At 43.2% G+C, this 19,591-nt stretch overlaps 3 protein-coding genes across 7 annotated transcripts; 2 read left to right on the top strand and 1 right to left on the bottom strand.

The window, feature by feature from the left end:
• Positions 1 to 1,108: 1,108 nt before the first annotated feature.
• LOC118370965 (uncharacterized) lies at positions 1,109 to 7,025 on the bottom strand. 2 transcript variants are annotated; one of them, XM_035756224.2, is made up of 5 exons: positions 6,797 to 7,025; positions 6,372 to 6,508; positions 6,117 to 6,276; positions 1,849 to 1,936; positions 1,109 to 1,465 (listed from the first exon to the last, which is right to left on the bottom strand). In XM_035756224.2, the coding sequence occupies exons 1-5, from the start codon at positions 6,833 to 6,835 to the stop codon at positions 1,140 to 1,142; spliced, it is 750 nt and encodes a 249-aa protein (XP_035612117.1). In that variant the 5' UTR covers positions 6,836 to 7,025; the 3' UTR covers positions 1,109 to 1,139. The 2 variants fall into 2 exon arrangements, with proteins under 2 accessions (XP_035612117.1, XP_035612118.1); XM_035756225.2 differs by lacking the exon at positions 1,849 to 1,936 and having other exon boundaries at positions 1,328 to 1,465.
• On the top strand, positions 2,616 to 4,962 carry LOC118370966 (GATA zinc finger domain-containing protein 1-like). Its single transcript, XM_035756226.2, has 5 exons — positions 2,616 to 3,075; positions 3,238 to 3,360; positions 3,464 to 3,523; positions 3,622 to 3,805; positions 4,359 to 4,962. The coding sequence occupies exons 1-5, from the start codon at positions 2,896 to 2,898 to the stop codon at positions 4,547 to 4,549; spliced, it is 738 nt and encodes a 245-aa protein (XP_035612119.1). The 5' UTR covers positions 2,616 to 2,895; the 3' UTR covers positions 4,550 to 4,962.
• A 267-nt stretch (positions 7,026 to 7,292) lies between the features above and the next one.
• On the top strand, positions 7,293 to 18,957 carry LOC118370964 (protein naked cuticle homolog 2-like). 4 transcript variants are annotated; one of them, XM_035756223.2, is made up of 8 exons: positions 7,293 to 7,927; positions 8,041 to 8,067; positions 8,166 to 8,251; positions 15,230 to 15,257; positions 17,019 to 17,110; positions 17,373 to 17,468; positions 17,586 to 17,853; positions 18,001 to 18,957. In XM_035756223.2, the coding sequence occupies exons 1-8, from the start codon at positions 7,903 to 7,905 to the stop codon at positions 18,450 to 18,452; spliced, it is 1,074 nt and encodes a 357-aa protein (XP_035612116.1). In that variant the 5' UTR covers positions 7,293 to 7,902; the 3' UTR covers positions 18,453 to 18,957. The 4 variants fall into 4 exon arrangements, with proteins under 4 accessions (XP_035612116.1, XP_035612115.1, XP_035612114.1 ...); XM_035756222.2 differs by having other exon boundaries at positions 15,227 to 15,257; XM_035756221.2 differs by having other exon boundaries at positions 7,296 to 7,927; positions 17,016 to 17,110.
• Positions 18,958 to 19,591: the final 634 nt, after the last annotated feature.

Below are 19,591 nucleotides of genomic sequence, written 5' to 3'. Positions count from 1 at the left end.
GTCATATAATAAAGCAGGCAGCGGACCATTTTGTGGTTCTGAAAGGTAAAGCTGCAGCCACAGTGCAATCAATAGGAGGTGAACAGTGCCTGGTGCTGAAAATATAGCTAACTTACATTTACATTTACATTTAAGTCATTTAGCAGACGCTCTTATCCAGAGCGACTTGTTATGCAAGTGTTGCACAGCAACAGATGGAGAAAACCTACATCAGTCGAGTAATCCATTTAAACAATAATCTTCATTTTAATTTGACTTTACAAACAATAAGAGCTGCAGCTATCAAAAACATATGGAAATATCTGCTCTACCCAAAATTACAACCAACTAATTGCAGCATTACTGCAAAAATGGAAAAGGAAAGTGAAAGGGGGAAGAAGTAAAGGAACTGGTCTGTTGGCCCTGCAATAAAGATCATTGGTTAAAGAATATTGTGATAAGAAAATATATCAGTTTAATTTATGTTAAAAAAAATAACAGCTGTACCATAAAGATTGCAAAATAGTTGGGAAGAGATCTTTGATGTACCAATCCCATGGTATATGGTTTATGAACTGATACGCAAAACGACGCCAGATTCAAAATGTAGAATTTCTCAACTTAAATTATACAAAATTCTCCCAATAACTAAAAGAATGTTATTTATATGAAGGATACAACCTTACCAGCGCTGCAGATTTTGCTGTGAAAAGGCAGAATCATTAGATCATTTGTTTAGGTACTGTCAATATGGTACTTTCAACAGATTTACTTTTAAGGCACACCTGTTAATTGAAATGCATTCCAGGTGACTACCGCATGAAGCTGGTTGAGAGAATGCCAAAAGTGCACAAAGCTGTCATCAAGGCAAAGGATTTGTTTAACACTTTTTTGTTTACTACATGATTCCATGTGTTATTTCATAGTTTTGATGTCTTCACTATTATTCTACAATGTTAGAAAATAGTAAAAATAAAGAAAAACCCTTCAATGAGTAGGTGTTCTAAAACTTTTCACCGGTGGTAGTGTGTATACATATATATATATATATATATATATATATTGTGGCAGACCAGGGGGTTTGGTCAAGACGTTTACATAGATCAGATACAGACAGAGTATGATTAGCTCAGTTTCAAGGGTGTTTATTAAATAATAAATCAAAAAGAAAAATAACAGGTCTCCCCCATGAGACCCTCTCCGCGATACCTTCTCCTGGGCTCCGGGTCTTCCTGTAGTGCACACAAACTCAACTCCCTCATCTTAGCTCGGGTAACCGTATCCAACCACATGGAAGTCACCTCACTTCCCCTAGTCCTCCTGTGTGCGGCCCTTCTGACAGCTTTATGGCCCTTGCACAGCTGGTGAGCAATCCGGCCTTGATTACTCACCAGCTCCCAATCAGCCCCAATTAGTCCTGGCTTGAGAGCCCGTCGAGACCTGGCACGTCCAGCAGATGGAGCCATCGCCTCGATGTATACTCCATCTAATATGGGGGATTGGAAGTGATGCCGACAATTACATTGATGGTAGCTACAATCTATCTGCAGTATTAAAGCTGATCTTCCCCTAAATAAAACATTACATTAAAAAATAACAACAAGAGTCTATTTCGTCCGAGTCTAGGCCTATATAAAATACCTTAGCCTAGCTCAGCCAGTTATGAGGCTTAACAGCATCTTTTACAAAAAAGAAATGAATGGCCATAAATGTAGCATCCTACATAAAACAATAATTTAAAGATGGCCTGCTCCTTTAACGATAGAACAAACATAAATGACTGTCAGCTTGAGACCTAAATATCCCTGGAAAAGCACAATAATGTTAGTATTGACTAAATACTTTCATATAGGCCACTAACTGACTTACTCAATGGGAAAAGTTGCATTTCCCCTCGGACACGATCTTGTGTCCACAGGCTGTCCTCGATTGAAAGCTGGGTTCCTGTCATGAGTCTCTATTGCGTTCATAGAGGAAAATGGGGACTTGATGTTAGTACATAAAACGCAAGATTCTTTATTGTGCTGTATTCCTCTGAGCATGCCATTCAAAACGCACAAGGATTCGGAGAGCATCCTTGATTTGGCTTCTTTTGATACGTTTTGAGAGCGACATTTTCTGTTGCTATCAATATGATCTGAACAGAACGAATGTTGACGTTAAAACAACAGCGTAGCCTACAGTTGACTAGGTAGACCTGTTTTTCACCACCAATCAACGTACAGAGAAATAGACCAAATAATATTTTAATAGAGACATGGTGATTTTATGAGCGTAATCAGATCGGAAAAAAACATGTTATTGTCACTGAATTTATTATGTACTAATCGGATTTGTTAAACAAGTTCAATTTGTAGTGTAGGCCAATTCATTGTGCTAAAATTCTATGCTAATTATGTTCTGACTCGCCGACTATTAGCTCAGAAAAAAATTGGGCCGAGGCCAAACATAGTTGACGAACCCTCAACAGTATGTACTCCTGTGTTTAAGACAATATGATTGTTGTTTTTTTACTTCCTATTTGCTAAGAAGTAGCTGATAGATAGTTTATAAGCCCGCCCGTTAGATAAATATAATACCTAGATCTAAGGCTGTCGATACACGCCATCACAGTAGGTGGAGCATTACACTTCGCTTAGTGCGGCCCACACTAGCTAGCTGAACTTGAAAGAAGAAGACATTTCTACATACTGGTTAGCTTGATGTCTGGGCTAAATCGATGTAGCCATTTGTGTTGTTCCTTTAGATCTAGCTTATTGTGGTTGTATTTGATTTGCATGCTGTAGTTTTTTGTCTAAGTCCGTCCGTCAAGAGCGGCGTTGTTGTTGCTGATGTTGTTAGCCAGAATACAGTTAGCTGGCTAAATAGCTAGCTAGCCTCTGCGTTCATTTCGCTGGCCTACATTTTCCTATCAAGATGCCGCTGGGTTTGAAACCATGTTGCGCTGTCTGCAAAACAAACTCATCGTCTATGTGGAAAAAGGGAAACCAAGGAGAGATCCTGTGCAATAACTGTACGGGGAAGAGCACCAGCAGTGGAGCATCTGGACCGTCTGCGTCCTCCAACACACAGCAGAATAATGTCGGGGGCAAGCAGGTTTGCACATATAAAATATACATAGGCCTGCACTGCACTGGAGTGTGCTTCCCTTAGTGGCTGTACCTCCATACTGTTATACTTCCAAGGCAAAGCAGAGATAAATCATATAGGCATGTGTGATCCACATTGTCATATTGGTATTTGACATCTTGCCCACAGTCTAAACAAGAGATCCACAGGAGATCAGCACGGTTGAGGAGCACCAAGTACAAAAACCCTGCTACCGAAAAAAAGGTCTCTACCAAAGGAAAAGGAAGAAGACACATCTTCAAACTAAAAAATGTCAGTACCATTGGTTCAATACACAGGAACTCAGACATCCTTGTGTTGGATTGTCAGACAATTGTTCTAATTGAAGCTCCTCAAAATGTGATTTCTTCCACAGCCAATCAAAGCACCAGAATCTGTTTCCACTATCATCACATCAGAATCAGTCTTTTATAAGGTACAGTACGTTTACTTTTTTAATTTTTATCATTCAGTACTGTATGTTAGCAAACATAACAAACGTATCTGTATGCCACATCTTTTGTCATTGTGCAGGGTGTGTATTATCAGATAGGAGATGTCATCAAAGTTACAGATGAGGATGATGGGAGGCCATACTATGCACAGATCAGAGGTTTTGTCCAGGACCAATACTGTGAGAAAAGTGCAGCCTTGACTTGGTTGATACCAACCCAGGCCAGTCCTAAGGACCTGTTTGATCCTGCCACTTACATTGTTGGTGAGTGATGATTGAATTTACATCACTTAAAAAAATAAGCCTTTTTTTCTCCCCAATTTCGTGGTATCCATTTGGTAGTAACCAAATGGATACCGCTGGACCTCCCGTACGGAGTCGAGAGCCATGCGTCCTACGAAACACAACCCAACCTAGCCGCACTGCTTCCTGACACAACGCACATCCAACACGGAAGCCAGCCGCACCAATGTGTCGGAGGAAACACCTAGCGACCTGGTCAGCGTGCGCTGCGCCCGTCCCGCCACAGGAGTCGCTAGTGCGCAATGAGAAGGATATCCCTCTTGGGCCAAACCCGGATGACGCTGGGCCATTGTGCATCGCCCCATGGATCTCCCGGCTGTGGCAGAGCCTGGGCTCGAACCAAGAATATCTGGTGGCACACTGCGATACACATTAGACTAAAGTTACATTTGAGAATACAGAAATAAGTTATGTCTATCTTTGAACATTGTGTAAATGTGAGTAATGTCACAGTAGACTCAAAGACCACAACTAGCCAATAATGTCTCTGTTATTGATTATCTGACTTCTATAGGTCCAGAGGAGGATTTTCCCAGGAAGATGGAGTACCTGGAGTTTGTGTGCCACGCCCCCTCGGAGTACTTCAAGTCCAGGAGCTGTCCTTTCCCCACCATTCCTATCCGTCCAGAGAAAGGCTACATCTGGACCCATATTGGACCCACGCCAGCCATCGCTATCAAAGAATCTTTTGGCAACAGCAATTAGCTGCTGGGGCATTTACCATAAAGATATTAACTTTGTCTGTTAGCTTGCTAACGGACGTATGTACATTTTTGTAATATAATGGAGACAAGTTTTAGACTGTATAAGACACATTATTAGTCTTTGAATATGGAAACTGGTTTGTAAACATCCACAATCTAAATGTAACATCTTGAACAGTATGATAACTACCCATGAAATGATCATCCAGAGGTGACACCATCAAACATGGGATTGACTTTTATATTCAGTAATGTGGAAAATATGTTTTCAAAAGCTTTGTTTACTAGAATGCTTTTAAAACAATCAACTTAATTTTCTTTAGACATCTGTGTCATTCATGTGAAGTGTTTAACGAATATTAGATCGAGACCAACTAACATTTTTAAATAAAGAACATTTATTTAGAAATAAGCTGTTAATAGCTTCCAAGTTATCCCTTTGAGTATATTTTTGAGACACTGTGAAACCTTTATGATCATTTACCCCCCCCCCCCCAACAAATCTCCAATCTTTTTTTATAAAAAAAAACAAAATCCCCATTGATTTCACAGTCCATGGTGAACATTGATCTGCATGTGCAAATGTGTGCAGCAAGCATAGTCTGACTTAACCATGAAACCTAGCACATTATTTTTGAGTTCATTTCAGCTAATCAGTAAAGCCAAATAGCTGTTAAAGATGTGTTCAGCCTGTGTTGTGGTGTGTGCTGGGAGTGTTACTGTGTCCCACATCCACATGTGTAGAAGTAGACCGGTAGGACAGCTGGCTGTCCATGGACAGCCTCATGGCTGCATGACGCATATCCCCCTACTGGAACAGGTGAGGATGCTCTGTTTGAGTTGAGGACATGAGCCCTAGGACTGTGCCTCTGGACTACCAGGCCTGATGATTCCTGGTTGCCCACAGTCCACCTGGTCTTGCTGCTGCTCAAGTTTGAACTGTTCTGCCCATGGCTATGGAACCCTGACATGTTCACCGGATGTGCTACCTTCTCCTGGACGTGCTGTTTTCTACTGACTCTACCGCACCTTCTGTCTCGACCTCTAAATGCTCGGTTATGAAAAGCCAGCTGACATTTTCTCCTGAGGTACTGGCCTGTTGCACCCTCTACAACAAGTGTGATTATTATTTGACCGTACTGGTCATCTATGAATGCTTGAACTTCTTGAAGAACAATCTGGCCTTAATTGCCCTGTACTCTGAAAATCTCCACCCAGCACAGCCAGAAGAGGACTGGCCACCCCTCAGAGCTTGGTTCCTTTCTAGGTTTCTTCCTAAGCTCCTGCCTTTCTAGGAAGTTTTTCCTAGCCACCGTGCTTCTACATCTGCATTTCTTGCTGTTTGGGGTTTTAGGGTGGGTTTTTGTATAAGCACTTTGTGCCATCTGCTGATGTAAAAAGGGCTTCATAAATACATTGGATTTGATGAGCTTGACACACAACTAACAGTAAATATAAGGTTATAGACAACTCCAGGAAGAGTCATTGAATCTATTGAGCACCCATAAGGCTCTGATCAAAATTAGTGCACTATATGGGGAATGGTGCCATGTCCACTGCCTTCTTACCTTCTCCAGGGTGATGAGGGTGGAGGACAGGATGTCTCCAGTATGGCCGGTGGCAATATCATTATTCAATCGTTTGTCCTGGAGGGTTGCTGTCATATGGTTCCTCATCATCACCTCTTGCTGTACGTTGAACGACAGGCTGTGCACCCCCTCCACTATCCTGTGGATAAACACATACACGTGGTCTGAAGGCAGCCATGTTCTTCTGCATAGTTTGTCCTGGAGAGTTGCAGTCATATGGTTCCTCATCATCACCTCTTGTGCTGGCAAGGGCCAGCTTCTCCAAGGTGTCCATGGTCAGGTTCTTCCAGGTCTTCTGGTGCCGGGTCATGATGGTCTTGGTCACCACCTCTGCCCTGGTCCATCAGGACTCCCGTATCTTCCGGTATAATCTGTGGGAGAATTAAGGGGTTGAGGAGTGAGTTTGGTGTGGTGTGTCGGGAGAGTGGACTTAATACACAGGATGGTAAATATGGGATTGAAAACAACGAAAGAGGAGTGGTCATTTTGATGATTTTGAAAGGCAGCTTGTAGTAATAATCAGTATACAGCAATGTGAAAGACACGCAATTCATCACACAACCCCCACCCCCCTCTGTCATCAACAACAGAGCCTTGGTATGAATAGCACTTACGTGACATGGAAACTATAGGGGAAACGGAAAGAGTGACAGACTTACCGCTAGCCAGCGAACACTCTTAAGAGTTCTTGTCGTCATAGTCGGCCATCTTTTCCTCCAGGTTGGTGGTTACCACGGCGACGAGGAGATTGGTGAAAATGAAGAGGTAGAGACGTACATCAGCCCCTCCAATCATAAGAATGATGTAAGTGAACGGATAAGAATGATGGGAGTGAAGGGTTGAGAAGTGAAGTGTGGAAGGGGTTGGGAGTGGGATGGGTTGGGGAGTGGGAGGGTTTGGGGAGTGAACATTTAGGGAGTGGGAGGCGTTTACCGCGTTTGTCTCACCAACCCGGTTAGAAATATTATGAAGAATGTTGAGGAATCTTTGACCAGAAAGGGCTTGTTACAGAAGATATACATCACAAGGTGATAGGAACTGAAGTGGCGTTCTAAGGTCATTCAGTCCCTGGTCCATTAAATGCGCAAATGATGCGCAAATATATATTTTTTAATTGATCCTTTATTTAACTCGGCAAGTCAGTAAAGAACAAATCCTTATTTACAATGATGGCCTAGGAACAGTGGGTTAACTGCCTTGTCCAGGGGCAGAACGACATATTTTTTTTACCTTGTCAGCTCGGGGATTTTATCTCGCAACCTTTAGGTTACTGGCCCAACGCACTAGGCTACCTGCCGCCCCAATATACAGTAGCCTATTTAGGGAAAAAGCGATCTAGATACTAAACAAATAAAACGTTTGCATAATGAAGGGCTCTTATTTTATGTTTACACAAAGGACACATCATGCACGCGTTAAATTATGTCATTGTGAGCTCATTTGTTGTATGCGCTCAATAAAAAATTAGAAAATACTTTCCCCTAATGGCCAGCAGGATGTGCTGTACCCTCGGTATATTGATTATTCGTTTCTTTTCCATAATAAACTCCGCAAGTTCTCTCTGTCCAACATACTTGTGTGCACTTTCACGAAGCTTCGGTCCTCTTGTCGATCTCAACCTTATAATAACTTAATGGCAAAAACGACATATCGGTGCATACAGGATACAACTGTCTTTGTTGTTATCAATGGGAGATGATGAAGACGTCTTGATCAATGCGCAAATAGATGAAGGTTCAAGGCACGACAGGAAATATACAAAAATATGGGCAAACTCCAATCAAAACATGGTGAGACTTGTAGTATTTAGATTCAGGGGCTACTGTATATCTCTTAATAACCTAAATGTAACAATCTTTTCTTTCTCTCTTTTATGTTTCCATTCCATGCATAATTTGGATAGCCTGTAAACGCAGAGAAAATCCGGAAGGTAAGAATCACCTTTAGGAAGGTCTCAAATGTATGTCTCTCAAACATAGTGTTATGCAGGATATAGACTTAATTTTTTTGTTTGTTTGTTTCTTCCAGGTGGTAGTTTTGCTGCCAATGTGCTCACCTGTCAGAGAGAGCTAGAATGTACGGACCTCCACACCCACCAAATCAGATTCAAGCAGGTACTGTACAATGCATTTTCCAGAGATATTGAAATAGAATTAACATTTCATCTGTTTGCAGATTTTCAGTGAGAGAGAGAGAGTCATCAGACAGTCCCTAGCCATATTTGGGGCGGCAGGCAGCCTGGAGATTAGTGTTGGGCCGGTAACTGAAAGATGGCCAAATCGAATCCCTGAGCTGACAAAGTAAAAATCTGTTGTTCTGCCGCTGAACAAGGCAGTTAATCCACTGTTCCTAGGCCGTCATTGTAAATAAGAATGAGTTCTTAACTGACTTGCCTAGTTAAATAAAAAATTAAAATACCCTGCTGCCAAATCCTTCTCATACCTAAATCCCCATAGGCCTACTTCTCTAGGACAGTTCTTTAGTTTGTCAATGCTAACAGTCAGTTGTTTACCAAACTCTAGTTTGTATTTTGCATCCTAGGGGGTTAGCATCCTTCTCTGGACCATGTTCATGATGCATCTGCTTCTGGCTCTTTCTGGCCCAGAAAGGCCTGTAAATGGAAAGCAACACAGACACATGTGTGTCATTAGAGTTGAGATGCTTGAACTTGGATAATGACGCTAACAAGAACCAGAATGGTGGATTCCTGTGAAAGGGTAGCTGAATGGACCACAGCCACCCAGAGTGGAAGAGCTTAGAATCCTAATGAAAAGATGAAGGCAGTGTATCACACATCGCTTCTTATCTAAGACAAAGGTAAGCAAATGGACAATTCTCTATTGAATACATGGTGTTTTATTCATCAATCTTTATACATAAATCACAGCCATCTGGGTAAACAACTGTACCATCTGGGTAAACAACAAATAACATTTTGAATTGCTGCCTTCTCAGTCTTGTTTACATCCTGATTCATCCATCCATAGAGGATTAACACTGTCAGTCACCACTTCATGCTCACATTGAGTCCACACTGGTGTTCGCACTAGGGTTCACTGACTCTGAATCACATGTGCATGATGTCTCAGCCAGGTCTGCTCCTCCCTCCCTCCCTCCCAGTCCCAGCCAAGGTAAAGCAACCACAGGATGATAGAACAGTATAAGCACACAGCCAAGCCAGGGACATGAAAGGTGTTTGGAGAGGGGCTTTCCCCCCCTGCTCTCTGTGAGAGGAGGCTGTCATGTCTGTGTGAAATGCATATGGCCGCTGTCCAGAACAGCAGGGCCTTTCATTACCGCCACACTGAAACCCCACATCTGGTGCTGGCAGGGGGAGACAAGGTCTGGTAGGCGGAGTGTCTGGTTGTGGGTGGAACACCTTCACATGTAGGCTTAGTACTGTTAATGAGATGGTCACATTTGGGAAGATGTAGCATAGTGAGAGTACAACATCTTGATGCTCATAACTCTTCTTTGACTCTTAACTGTGTGACCACTCACTGCCTCACTCACATATTTTGAATGTCTTCTTTTCTCTCTCGTAATCATCTTTCAACACTTGGAAAGACCTGTTGGAGCCATTTTGCATGCCTACTGTAGTGTCATTTTGAACTCATGGTGGGTAGGAGGTGTTAATGAAGTGTTGGTCCATGCTGCTGTCTTTCTGGAGCCTGTTATTAGGAAAGAAAGGCTGAGACTGCCAGGTTTCTATAATGAGACCCAGGTCCTCCACACCTTTTTAATGGCAGTTCAATTGTTCCTGTGATTCAGTATTCCAGCTCCACCATTAGCAGCTCCATGGCACAACCGCATATGTAACTGTCAGCAGGGGGTCTGGCTAGCTACAGTTTGTAGTGTATACTCTATGTTATTTGCCTGGGCACCTCATGTGTGTGTCTGGCTGTCTAAGATTATGTTAATTGTTTGTGCTCTTTTCAGTAATGAAGCTTGATTGGGGCAGCAGGGTAGCCTAGTAGCCTAGTGGTTAGAGCGTTGGACTAGTAACCGAAAGGTTGCAAGTTCAAATCCCCGAGCTGACAAGGTACAAATCTGTCGTTCTGCCCCTGAACAGGCAGTTAACCCACTGTTCCTAGGCTGTCATTGAAAATAAGAATTTGTTCTTAACTGACTTGCCTAGTAAAATAAAGGTAAAATAAAAAATTGATTATAGTGTCAACTTTGATGCCTTCATTGGGGTGTCCAGGCTGTAGCGGTCACATGTCCTAGATCACTTGTGTCAACATCCTGCAGCCTCAGGTCATAGACCCAGTGAGACACCAAAGCTCTCCGTCACCCACCCTGTTCACTGTTAGTCCTGCAGCGAGACACCAAAGCTCTCCGTCACCCACCCTGTTCACTGTTAGTCCTGCAGCGAGACACCAAAGCTCTCCGTCACCCACCCTGTTCACTGTTAGTCCTGCAGTGAGACACCAAAGCTCTCCGTCACCCACCCTGTTCACTGTTAGTCCTGCAGTGAGCGAGACACCAAAGCTCTCCGTCACACCAAAGACACACCCACCCTGTTCACTCTCCGTCACCCACCCTGTTCACTGTTAGTCCTGCAGTGAGACACCAAACCCTGTTCACTCCTCCACCAAAGTCTCCGTCACCCACCCTGTTCACTGTTAGTCCTGCAGCGAGACACCAAAGCTCTCCGTCACCCACCCTGTTCACTGTTAGTCCTGCAGTGAGACACCAAAGCTCTCCGTCACCCACCCTGTTCACTGTTAGTCCTGCAGTGAGACACCAAAGCTCTCCGTCACCCACCCTGTTCACTGTTAGTCCTGCAGTGAGACACCAAAGCTCTCCGTCACCCACCCTGTTCACTGTTAGTCCTGCAGTGAGACACCAAAGCTCTCCGTCACCCACCCTGTTCACTGTTAGTCCTGCAGTGAGACACCAAAGCTCTCCGTCACCCACCCTGTTCACTGTTAGTCCTGGAAGAATCCCTCTTTCTTCCAGCTTCTCATCTTCTGGCTGCTCAACTTCAAAGAGTGGAGCAAAATTCTGAATTAATGTGTGCTTTAATTTCCGTAAAGATAATTCTGTGGTGATTCTACTCGGTGTGCGTGTTTTTAAAAATCCCATTTCGATATCTGTAAGACAACCTAATTTCCATCAGGATGTTAAACAATTTCAGACTTGTGGAACAATTAACCTCAATATTGACAGACTGTTTCTGTTTAATTACAATGACTCAGGGTGGAGTGTTGACAATATCACCTGAGGCAATAACAAAGGCACTTTTCATTAATAAACCTGTTTATTCAAGGCAGGTTTGGATCAGGTACAGCTCAGTCAAGTGAGCCAGAGAGTTTGTAAATTGTACGAATACTAAGTATAAAAAAAGTTGTCTGATGAAATGCAACCAATCATATCAGAATCGGATTGCCGTTTGCATCGCTGTCTCTGTGTGGATTTCTATTTGGAACGACAGTGTTGGTTAAACTGGGCCAGTCATTCTCTTGGGTTGGGAGAAGGAATCTTCCTTCAAGTCCTCCTCTTATTGTTTCCACCAAGGTGTTTCTGTCCTGTTTGTTGTACCAGAGGTTTCTGTTTATTATTCTACTGTTCAGACTCTGGACTGTGATTATTTTGGGGCTGAAATCGCCTCCCAGAACATTCCAGCTCTAAGCCAGGGAAACCGATTTTCACAAACACAGATTGAATTGTTCAGGTGGCTGGCTCACCCTTTCATGTTTGGTTACCCACCTTGTTTGTTGGGCTGTAGCTCAGACAGAGGATGAACGAGAAAAAAAGAGAGAGATGGAGACAAAGAGAGAAAGAGACCATGGTCATATCATTAGGTGGTAAGAACCCTTGGACATCTCTACCCACAATGATCTGAAAATGTCCCACTGCTTTCCACCCTCATGGCCAGCAGAACTGATTGGGCAGTTGGAGAGAGGCCCCGTTCTATAGCTAGGTACTTGTATAGACTCTGGCTCCAGCATTTCCTCACCCAACTACAGCTCAACATCCAAATCCCTCCCTCAGTTCCCCTCCTCCAGAAATCACTCACATCTGGTTTCTGTGAGCAAGACCAGACCTCTGAAAATGAGAACTTCTTAATGGTTATTCTCTGACTTAACGTTAACTATTGCCTGAGCCTGAAAACAACCCCAACCCCCTTTACATTTTTGAATATCACCTTGTAAATCAACTTCAAGAGACTTATCTTCCTATTATGTATATAACAAATAAATAAATAAAGGTAAATAACAGAAGCTGCTTCACATAAACTACTGTGATGAAGCAACCATCCTTCCCCACCCCCATACGATCAACCACCTATCCAAATATTGTTTGACAGGAAGAGAGATGATCAACCACCTATCCAGGTATTGGTTAACAGGAAGAGAGATGATCAACCACCTATCCAGGTATTGTTTGGCAGGAAGAGAACCTCCTAGTGTAGGGGGCAGTATGTTGATGTTTGTAGGCATATAATTGTCAGATTAGGATAGAAAACACTCTAAAGTTTCCATAATTGTCAAAATATTTTCTGGGAGTATAACAGAACTGATATTGCAGGCGAAAACCTGAGGAAAATCCAACCAGGAAGTGCTGTTTTTCCTGAAACCTCTCTGTTCCATTGCATGCCTTCCCTCCATTTAAAGGGATATCAACCAGATTCCTTTTCCTATGGCTTCCACATGGTGTAAACAGTCTTTAGACATAGTTTCAGGCTTTTATACTGAAAAATGCGTGAGAAAGATCACACCGTGTCATTGGATGGCTGGGTGCCAGAAGAGTTTTGCATACGTGAGCAGCTTGGAGCAGACATTTTCTCTCTCACTCCTATCTCTCTCACTCCGGGTGAAATATTATCGATTATTTATTGTAAAAACAACCTGAGGATTGATTATAAAAAAACGTTTGACATGTTTCTACAAACTTTACGGATACTATTTGGAATTTTCGTCTGCCCCTTCGTGACGGCTCGAGCCTGTGGATTTCTAAACATAACACGCCAACCAAATGGAGGTTTTTGGATTTAAAAATAATCTTTATGGAACAAAAGGAACATTTATTGTGTAACTGGGAGTCTCGTGAGTGCAAATATCCGAAGATCATCAAAGGTAAGCGATTCATTTTATTGCTTTTCTGACTTTCGTGACCAATCTACTCTGCTGTTAGCTGTTTATAATGTTTTGTCTGCTGAGAGAGATGTCCTAACATAAACGCTTGGATAGCTTTCGCCGAAAAGCTTTTTTGAAATCTGACACACCAGGTGGATTAACAACAAGCAAAGTTGTGTTTTGCTATATTGCACTTGTGATTTCATGAAAATTAAATATTTTTAGTAATTTCATTTGAATTTGTCGCTCTGCAATTCAGCGGATGTTGACAAAAATGATCCCGCTAATGGGATGGGTGCGCCAAGAAGTTTTAAACAAAGGTCTGTACTGTTCTTTTCTCTTCTCAGGGCTCTGCGTTTGACTCTAACTAAAGGAGGGTGGGAGAGAGGGGGGCGACAGCACAGGATGCAAAGCTTGGTGACACCCAGTTGAGTGCAGGAAAAGGCCCCCGCTCCTTTCCCCTCTCGGTCGGTAACCCGACCCCAGATGAAAGGGCCCATAGCAGGCAGAGCGTGGAGGTCGATGGCAGGGGTTTGGCTGGTATGCTAGTTGAAGCCATCAGCAGTCAGGGTTATCTGTCAGCATGGTCCTCTCAGACTCCACAGGCTCTTTGTTACTCATCTGCATCTGTCAGAGCTGTGGGCGGCTGGCTGCTGGGAATGTCTGTGGTGGAGACAGTTAGACGCACAGATCTAATGTTTTGGTGCTTTCACTGTCCTTTTTTGAAGGGATGGTTTCTGACTTGTTGCAACAGAGGGTTAGATATCATATGCTCAGATCTTGATTGGTCTTGATAGCACATGCAATATGCACAACACCGTTCAAGGGAACACCTAGTTTCAAAGTGTGGGTACTCACCAAGCAACAACTACCCAGTGGATTTAGTTGAAGTTAACATTCGCTTTGAGCCCATAGGCATTATAAATAGGTTGTAGTCTCAGCGGGTTTTTGAACATAGTAAATTTATAGACTGTGTGTTATTGTTTCCATATGGGACGCTCAGTTCTACACATATATGGGAACTCTGTAGGTGATATTACTTTAATACCAAGAGTGACTTAATGCATTTACTTTTACTGGATATAGTGATGCCACAGCTGGCATGGTCATGGCATGAGTATGACTGTTTGCCTGCCTTCTCTTACAGTAAATTTACCCTTATAGGTTCTATTTTTCTCCAGTGCTTTATTCCCTCTCTGAGAACAGAATAAAATAGAACAGATTATAAAAAATGTACCCTTATTTTACCAGGTAAATTGACTGAGAACACATTCTCATTTACAGTAAAGACCCGGGGAATAGTTACAGGGGAGAGGAATGAATCTATTGGAAGCTGGGGATGATTATGAGGGCCAGATTAGGAATTTAGCCAGGACACCGGGGTTAACACCCCTACTCTTACGATAAGCACCATGGGATCTTTAGTGACCACAGAGAGTCAGGACACCCGTTTAACATCCCGTCCAAAAAACAGCACACTCACAGGACAACATCCCCAACCACTGCCCTGGCAATGGAGATGTATTAATACCCATAAAACCTAGCGGTCAAACAAGGAAATGGTTCTAATAGTTTTTCCACCAGTCGTTTTTCCCATCCGGAATTTTAGAAACACTTAAAATAAGGTCTGTTTCCTGTAGGTTTACCCTGGCGTGATGTTTTGATAACCATGTAAATCTCTCTCGAATTAGCATTCTATTATGTGTGTGCGTGGATTTAGAGCTGTGTCTGCATAACATATGATTAGTTATAGAACACATATGGCTTCATTGAATTTATCGGAAGTTGAGGTGAACTTGAAAACACCAGCTGGGAGCTGGTTCTCACAGTGTTATTTACCCAGCTGATGACAAACAATAGGCCCCCAGATGATCAAACATCACCTGCTCTCACATCATTTAAACTTTCTTGTCTTTCTCCTCCTCCCTATCTCTACCCCCCCCTCTTCTGTGACTTTTTCTCTCCTAATTCTCACTTGGTCCATCACTCCTCTCCCTCTTTTTCCAGCAGTCCCTGAACGATAAGAGCCCCCTACAGGGTGAGTAGAGAAAGGACAGCTCAATGATCACATTACTGTTGCACTGATTCTAGTCTAGCATGCATCATTAACTTAACATCTTAGACTTACTCAATGATTGACCTGTTTGATTTGGTATGGTTCATATCTTAACTAAGAATTCCCCTTGCTTGTCGGGGAAACCTGGGATACTGTGTGTGTATTATCGTCTGTAAACAGCAAACACAAAGGCTAGAGAGAATATACAGTGAGGGAAAAAAGTATTTGAATTGAATTGTAGGTTTATTTGAACAGTGAGAGACAGAATAACAGCAACAAAATCCAGAAAAACGCTTGTCAAAAATGTTATAAATTGATTTGCATTTTAACGAGGGAAATCAGTATTTGACCCCGTCTCAATCAGAAAGATTTCTGGCCCCCATGTGTCTTTTATACAGGTAATGAGCTGAGATTAGGAGCACACTCTTAAAGGGAGTGCTCCTAATCTCAGTTTTGATCAATCAGCAATCAATCAATCAAATTCCAAATTCTCCACCTTGGCCAAGACCAAAGAGCTCTCCAAGGACGTCAGGGCCAAGATTGTAGACCTACACAAGGCTGGAATGGGCTACAAGACCATCGCCAAGCAGCTTGGTGAGAAGGTGACAACAGTTGATGCGATTATTCGCAAATGGAAGAAACACAAAAGAACTGTCAATCTCCCTCGGCCTGGGGCTCCATGCAAGATCTCACCTCTTGGAGTTGCAATGATCATGAGAACGGTGAGGAATCAGCCCAGAACTACACGGGAGGATCTTGTCAATGATCTCAAGGCAGCTGGGATCATAGTCACCAAGAAAACAATTGGTAACACACTACGCCGTGAAGGACTGAAATCCTGCAGCGCCCGCAAGGTCCCCCTGCTCAAGAAAGCACATAAACATGCCCGTCTGAAGTTTGCCAATGAACATCTGAATGATTCAGAGGACAACTGCGTGAAGGTGTTGTGGTCAGATGAGACCAAAATGGAGCTCTTTGGCATCAACTCAACTCGCTGTGTTTGGAGGAGGAGGAGGAATGCTGCCTATGACCCCAAGAACACCATCCCCACCGTCAAACATGCTTTGGGGGTGTTTTTCTGCTAAGGGGACAGGACAACGTTACCGCATCAAAGGGACGATGGACGGGGCCATGTACCGTCAAATCTTAGGTGAGAACCTTCTTCCCTCAGCCAGGGCATTGAAAATGGGTCGTGGATGGGTTTTCCAGCATGACAAGGACCCAAAACACACGGCCAAGGCAACAAAGGAGTGGCTCAAGAAGAAGCACATTTAGGTCCTGGAGTGGCCTAGCCAGTCTCCAGACCTTAATCCCATAGAAAATCTGTGGAGGGAGCTGAAGGTTCGAGTTGCCAAACGTCAGCCTCAACCTTAATGACTTGGAGAAGATCTGCAAAGAGGAGTGGGACAAAATCCCTCCTGAGATGTGTGCAAACCTGGTGGCCAACTACAAGAAACGTCTGACCCCTGTGAATGCCAACAAGGGTTTTTGCCACAAAGTACTAAGTTATGTTTTGCAGAGGGGTCAAATACTTATTTCCCTCATTAAAATGCAAATCAATTTATAACCATTTTGACATGCGTTTTTCTGGATTTTTGTTGTTATTCTGTCTCTCACTGTTCAAATAAACCTACCATTAAAATTATAGACTGATCATTTCTTTGTCTGTGGGCAAACATACAAAATCAGCAGGGGATCAAATACTTTTTTCCCCCTCACTGTACTTTGTTTGTTTTACAGTAGTACTGCCATCAGAGAAGGGAGGGGAGAAGGAGAGAGAGAGCTACATCCACATTCCATTCAGACAGCCCAGGAAGAGGAACAGCCACGTTGATGTGAGTGGCTTTTGGTCTTTTACTATCCTGTACACTACAACTACAAAAGGATTTGATCTATAGAATCTCTACAGAGTCTGGCAGGGATTTGTTTGATGACCATAATATGGTACCTGTTGTGTTTGGTCCTCTGTAGCTCAGTAGGTAGAGCATGGAACGTCAATGCTAGGCTAGTGGGTTCAATTCCTGGGATCACTTGTACGTAAAATGTAAGCACGCATAAAAGGGTCTGCGTAATAGTGACAATTATTCATGGTTACAGGACACAGAGTACAATGTGGTGTTGGAGGATGACACTCGACAGGAGTGGATCTTCACACTGTATCACTTTGACAACAGTGGTAAAGTCACCAAGGAGGTACTGTAGCTTCACACAGCTACAACAAGCAACTTTTGCGCATTATGAGTTTTCTCTTAAGATTAAGTCAACCCTGCAGTCTTACTAATGGTGTCTGTGTGTGTCTCTGTGTTACAGGATATGTCCAGTCTCATGCAGTCCATCTATGAGGTGGTTGAAGCGTCGGCCATGCAGCCTTCATGTAACAGCACAGCCCTGAAGGTCAAACTGGTGGTGGCCCCCTCCAGCAGCTCCAGAACAGGGGACAGAATAGAAGAAGTCCAGCAGGAGGAGTCAGGGAGCTCAGAGAGGACTTTTCACTGTGTGGATGAAAACACAGAACGCAGGAACCACTACTTAGACCTAGCTGGGATAGAGAACTATTCCTCCAAGTTTGACGATGCAGGTCGGTACACAATGACCATTTATTTTCAGCACTTTTGAGGCACAGATCATTAAAGTCAACATGGTTTTTACTGAAAATACACCAAAGATGAATGACATTCAACAAAGAGAAATGACAGTATAACATGATGTTCTCCATCCTCTGCAGACGCCCCCTCTCAGGTGCCCAGACCGGATGCCCGCTCAGACCAGCAGCGCCACTCAGTGGTGGTGGGGAAGAACTGCGGCCCTACAGAGTCCAGAGGCAGGGGCCTTTCCTTCCTCAGGTCTCTCAGGGGCCAAGCCAAGGTAGTGGGGGGAGACAGAGGAGGGGGAGGAGGAGGTAGGGATAAATCAAGCAAGCTCCATGGCCACCACCCCTCTCAGCCATACTCCCAGCCCCAACTCCCCTTACAGCACAGCCAGAGCAAGAGGCTTCGCTCCAGGGCCAGAGAGGCTGGGTCCCCCTCCAGAACCCTACTCAATGTGCAGCGAGAGAGTGTGGTGCTGTCCAGCCTGCCTGCCTCCTCTGGGGGCTTGATCCCCTTGGTTCAGAGGCATGAACACCACCACCACCATGAGCACCATCACCACCACCACCACTATCACCCCCCAGCATGACTGCAGTCTGCACTCCACTCACGGATACAGAGACTGAGAGACACACCTCCCTGTGGTTTAGCCTATAGCTAGGGCCCTGGGTGGTTTCTGGTCAGATCAGGTGGGCCTAAATATAGTATAGGGCTGTGGGACACAATCACTCTCCATACTAAGGAATAATAGTAACTCTGTACAAAAATTAGCTTATGTGCCTTGTATTGGTGACTGAGTTTACTCACCTTTCGAAGCCCTCTAGACTGAAGTTTCTTCTCAGGTTTCTATAGATGACCACTTTCATTTAATATAATGATTTAAACAGTCACAATCTACGTATGAGAGTAAATGCAGTATGTTTTGTATTGTCTGAATTTTGATGTATGAAAGCATGATACACTTTGATGGTGATCAATTGTAGTGTGTCAATTGAAAAAAGTCACAATCTAATGAAGGCTGATGCTTTCAGATTTGGGAAGAAGAAAAATGTAAAACAATTTGTAAGATGTAATAAAGTGATACACTTTGTTTACGTCATGTGGAATCTGTCAAATGTAAAATGTGTTCTCTTATGGCAAAACATTCCGTGCTAAGGCTCTATGAATATTTAAAAAAATACACTGAACAAAAATGTAAACGCAACATGCAACAATTTTACTGAGTTACAGGCAATTTAAATCCATTGATTATGCCATAATCTATGGATTTCAAATGACTGGGAATATAGATATGCATCTGTTGGTCACAGATACCTTAAATGTAAAAGGTAGGTGGTTGAATCAGAAAACCAGTCAGTATCTGGTGTGACCACACGTGGTCTGCGGTTGTAAGACCAGTTGGAAGTACTGACAAATTTTCTAAAATGACGTTGGAGGCAGCTTATGGTAGAGAAATTAACGTTACATTTTCTGGCAACAGCTCTGGTAGACATTCCTGCAGTAAAATTACCAGTTGGACCTCTCTCAAAACTTGAGACATCTGGTAATCAAATCAAATGTATTTATATAGCCCTTCGTACATCAGCTGATATCTCAAAGTGCTGTACAGAAACCCAGCCTAAAACCCCAAAAAGCAAGTAATGTAGGTGTTCAAGCACATTGGCTAGGATAAACTTGAAGGCCAAAACCTAGGAAGAAACCTAGAGAGGAACCAGGCTATGAGGGGTG

The sequence above is a fragment of the Oncorhynchus keta genome, chromosome 19 (genome assembly GCF_023373465.1).
Source record: "Oncorhynchus keta strain PuntledgeMale-10-30-2019 chromosome 19, Oket_V2, whole genome shotgun sequence".
Lineage (NCBI taxonomy): Eukaryota > Metazoa > Chordata > Actinopteri > Salmoniformes > Salmonidae > Oncorhynchus > Oncorhynchus keta.
Note: the sequence above shows the minus strand (reverse complement) of the source record. Positions and strands in the feature narration are given on the sequence as shown.

Bases quoted from the DNA above. Each gene is read 5' to 3' on its own strand.
- LOC118370964 (XM_035756220.2), top strand. From the start codon at position 7,903: ATGGGCAAACTCCAATCAAAACATG. The intron at 7,928-8,040 runs GTGAGACTTGTA...TAATTTGGATAG, and splicing joins CAAACTCCAATCAAAACATG to CCTGTAAACGCAGAGAAAAT. The intron at 8,252-15,226 runs GTACTGTACAAT...CTCTTTTTCCAG, and splicing joins ACCAAATCAGATTCAAGCAG to CAGTCCCTGAACGATAAGAG.
- LOC118370966 (XM_035756226.2), top strand. From the start codon at position 2,896: ATGCCGCTGGGTTTGAAACCATGTTGCGCTGTCTGCAAAACAAACTCA. The intron at 3,361-3,463 runs GTCAGTACCATT...TTTCTTCCACAG, and splicing joins ACATCTTCAAACTAAAAAAT to CCAATCAAAGCACCAGAATC. The intron at 3,524-3,621 runs GTACAGTACGTT...GTCATTGTGCAG, and splicing joins CAGAATCAGTCTTTTATAAG to GGTGTGTATTATCAGATAGG.
- LOC118370965 (XM_035756224.2), bottom strand. From the start codon at position 6,835: ATGACGACAAGAACTCTTAAGAGTGTTCGCTGGCTAGCG. The intron at 6,509-6,796 runs GTAAGTCTGTCA...ATTCTCCCACAG, and splicing joins AGAGTGTTCGCTGGCTAGCG to ATTATACCGGAAGATACGGG. The intron at 1,937-6,116 runs GTAAGAAGGCAG...TGAACGCAATAG, and splicing joins CCCTCATCACCCTGGAGAAG to AGACTCATGACAGGAACCCA.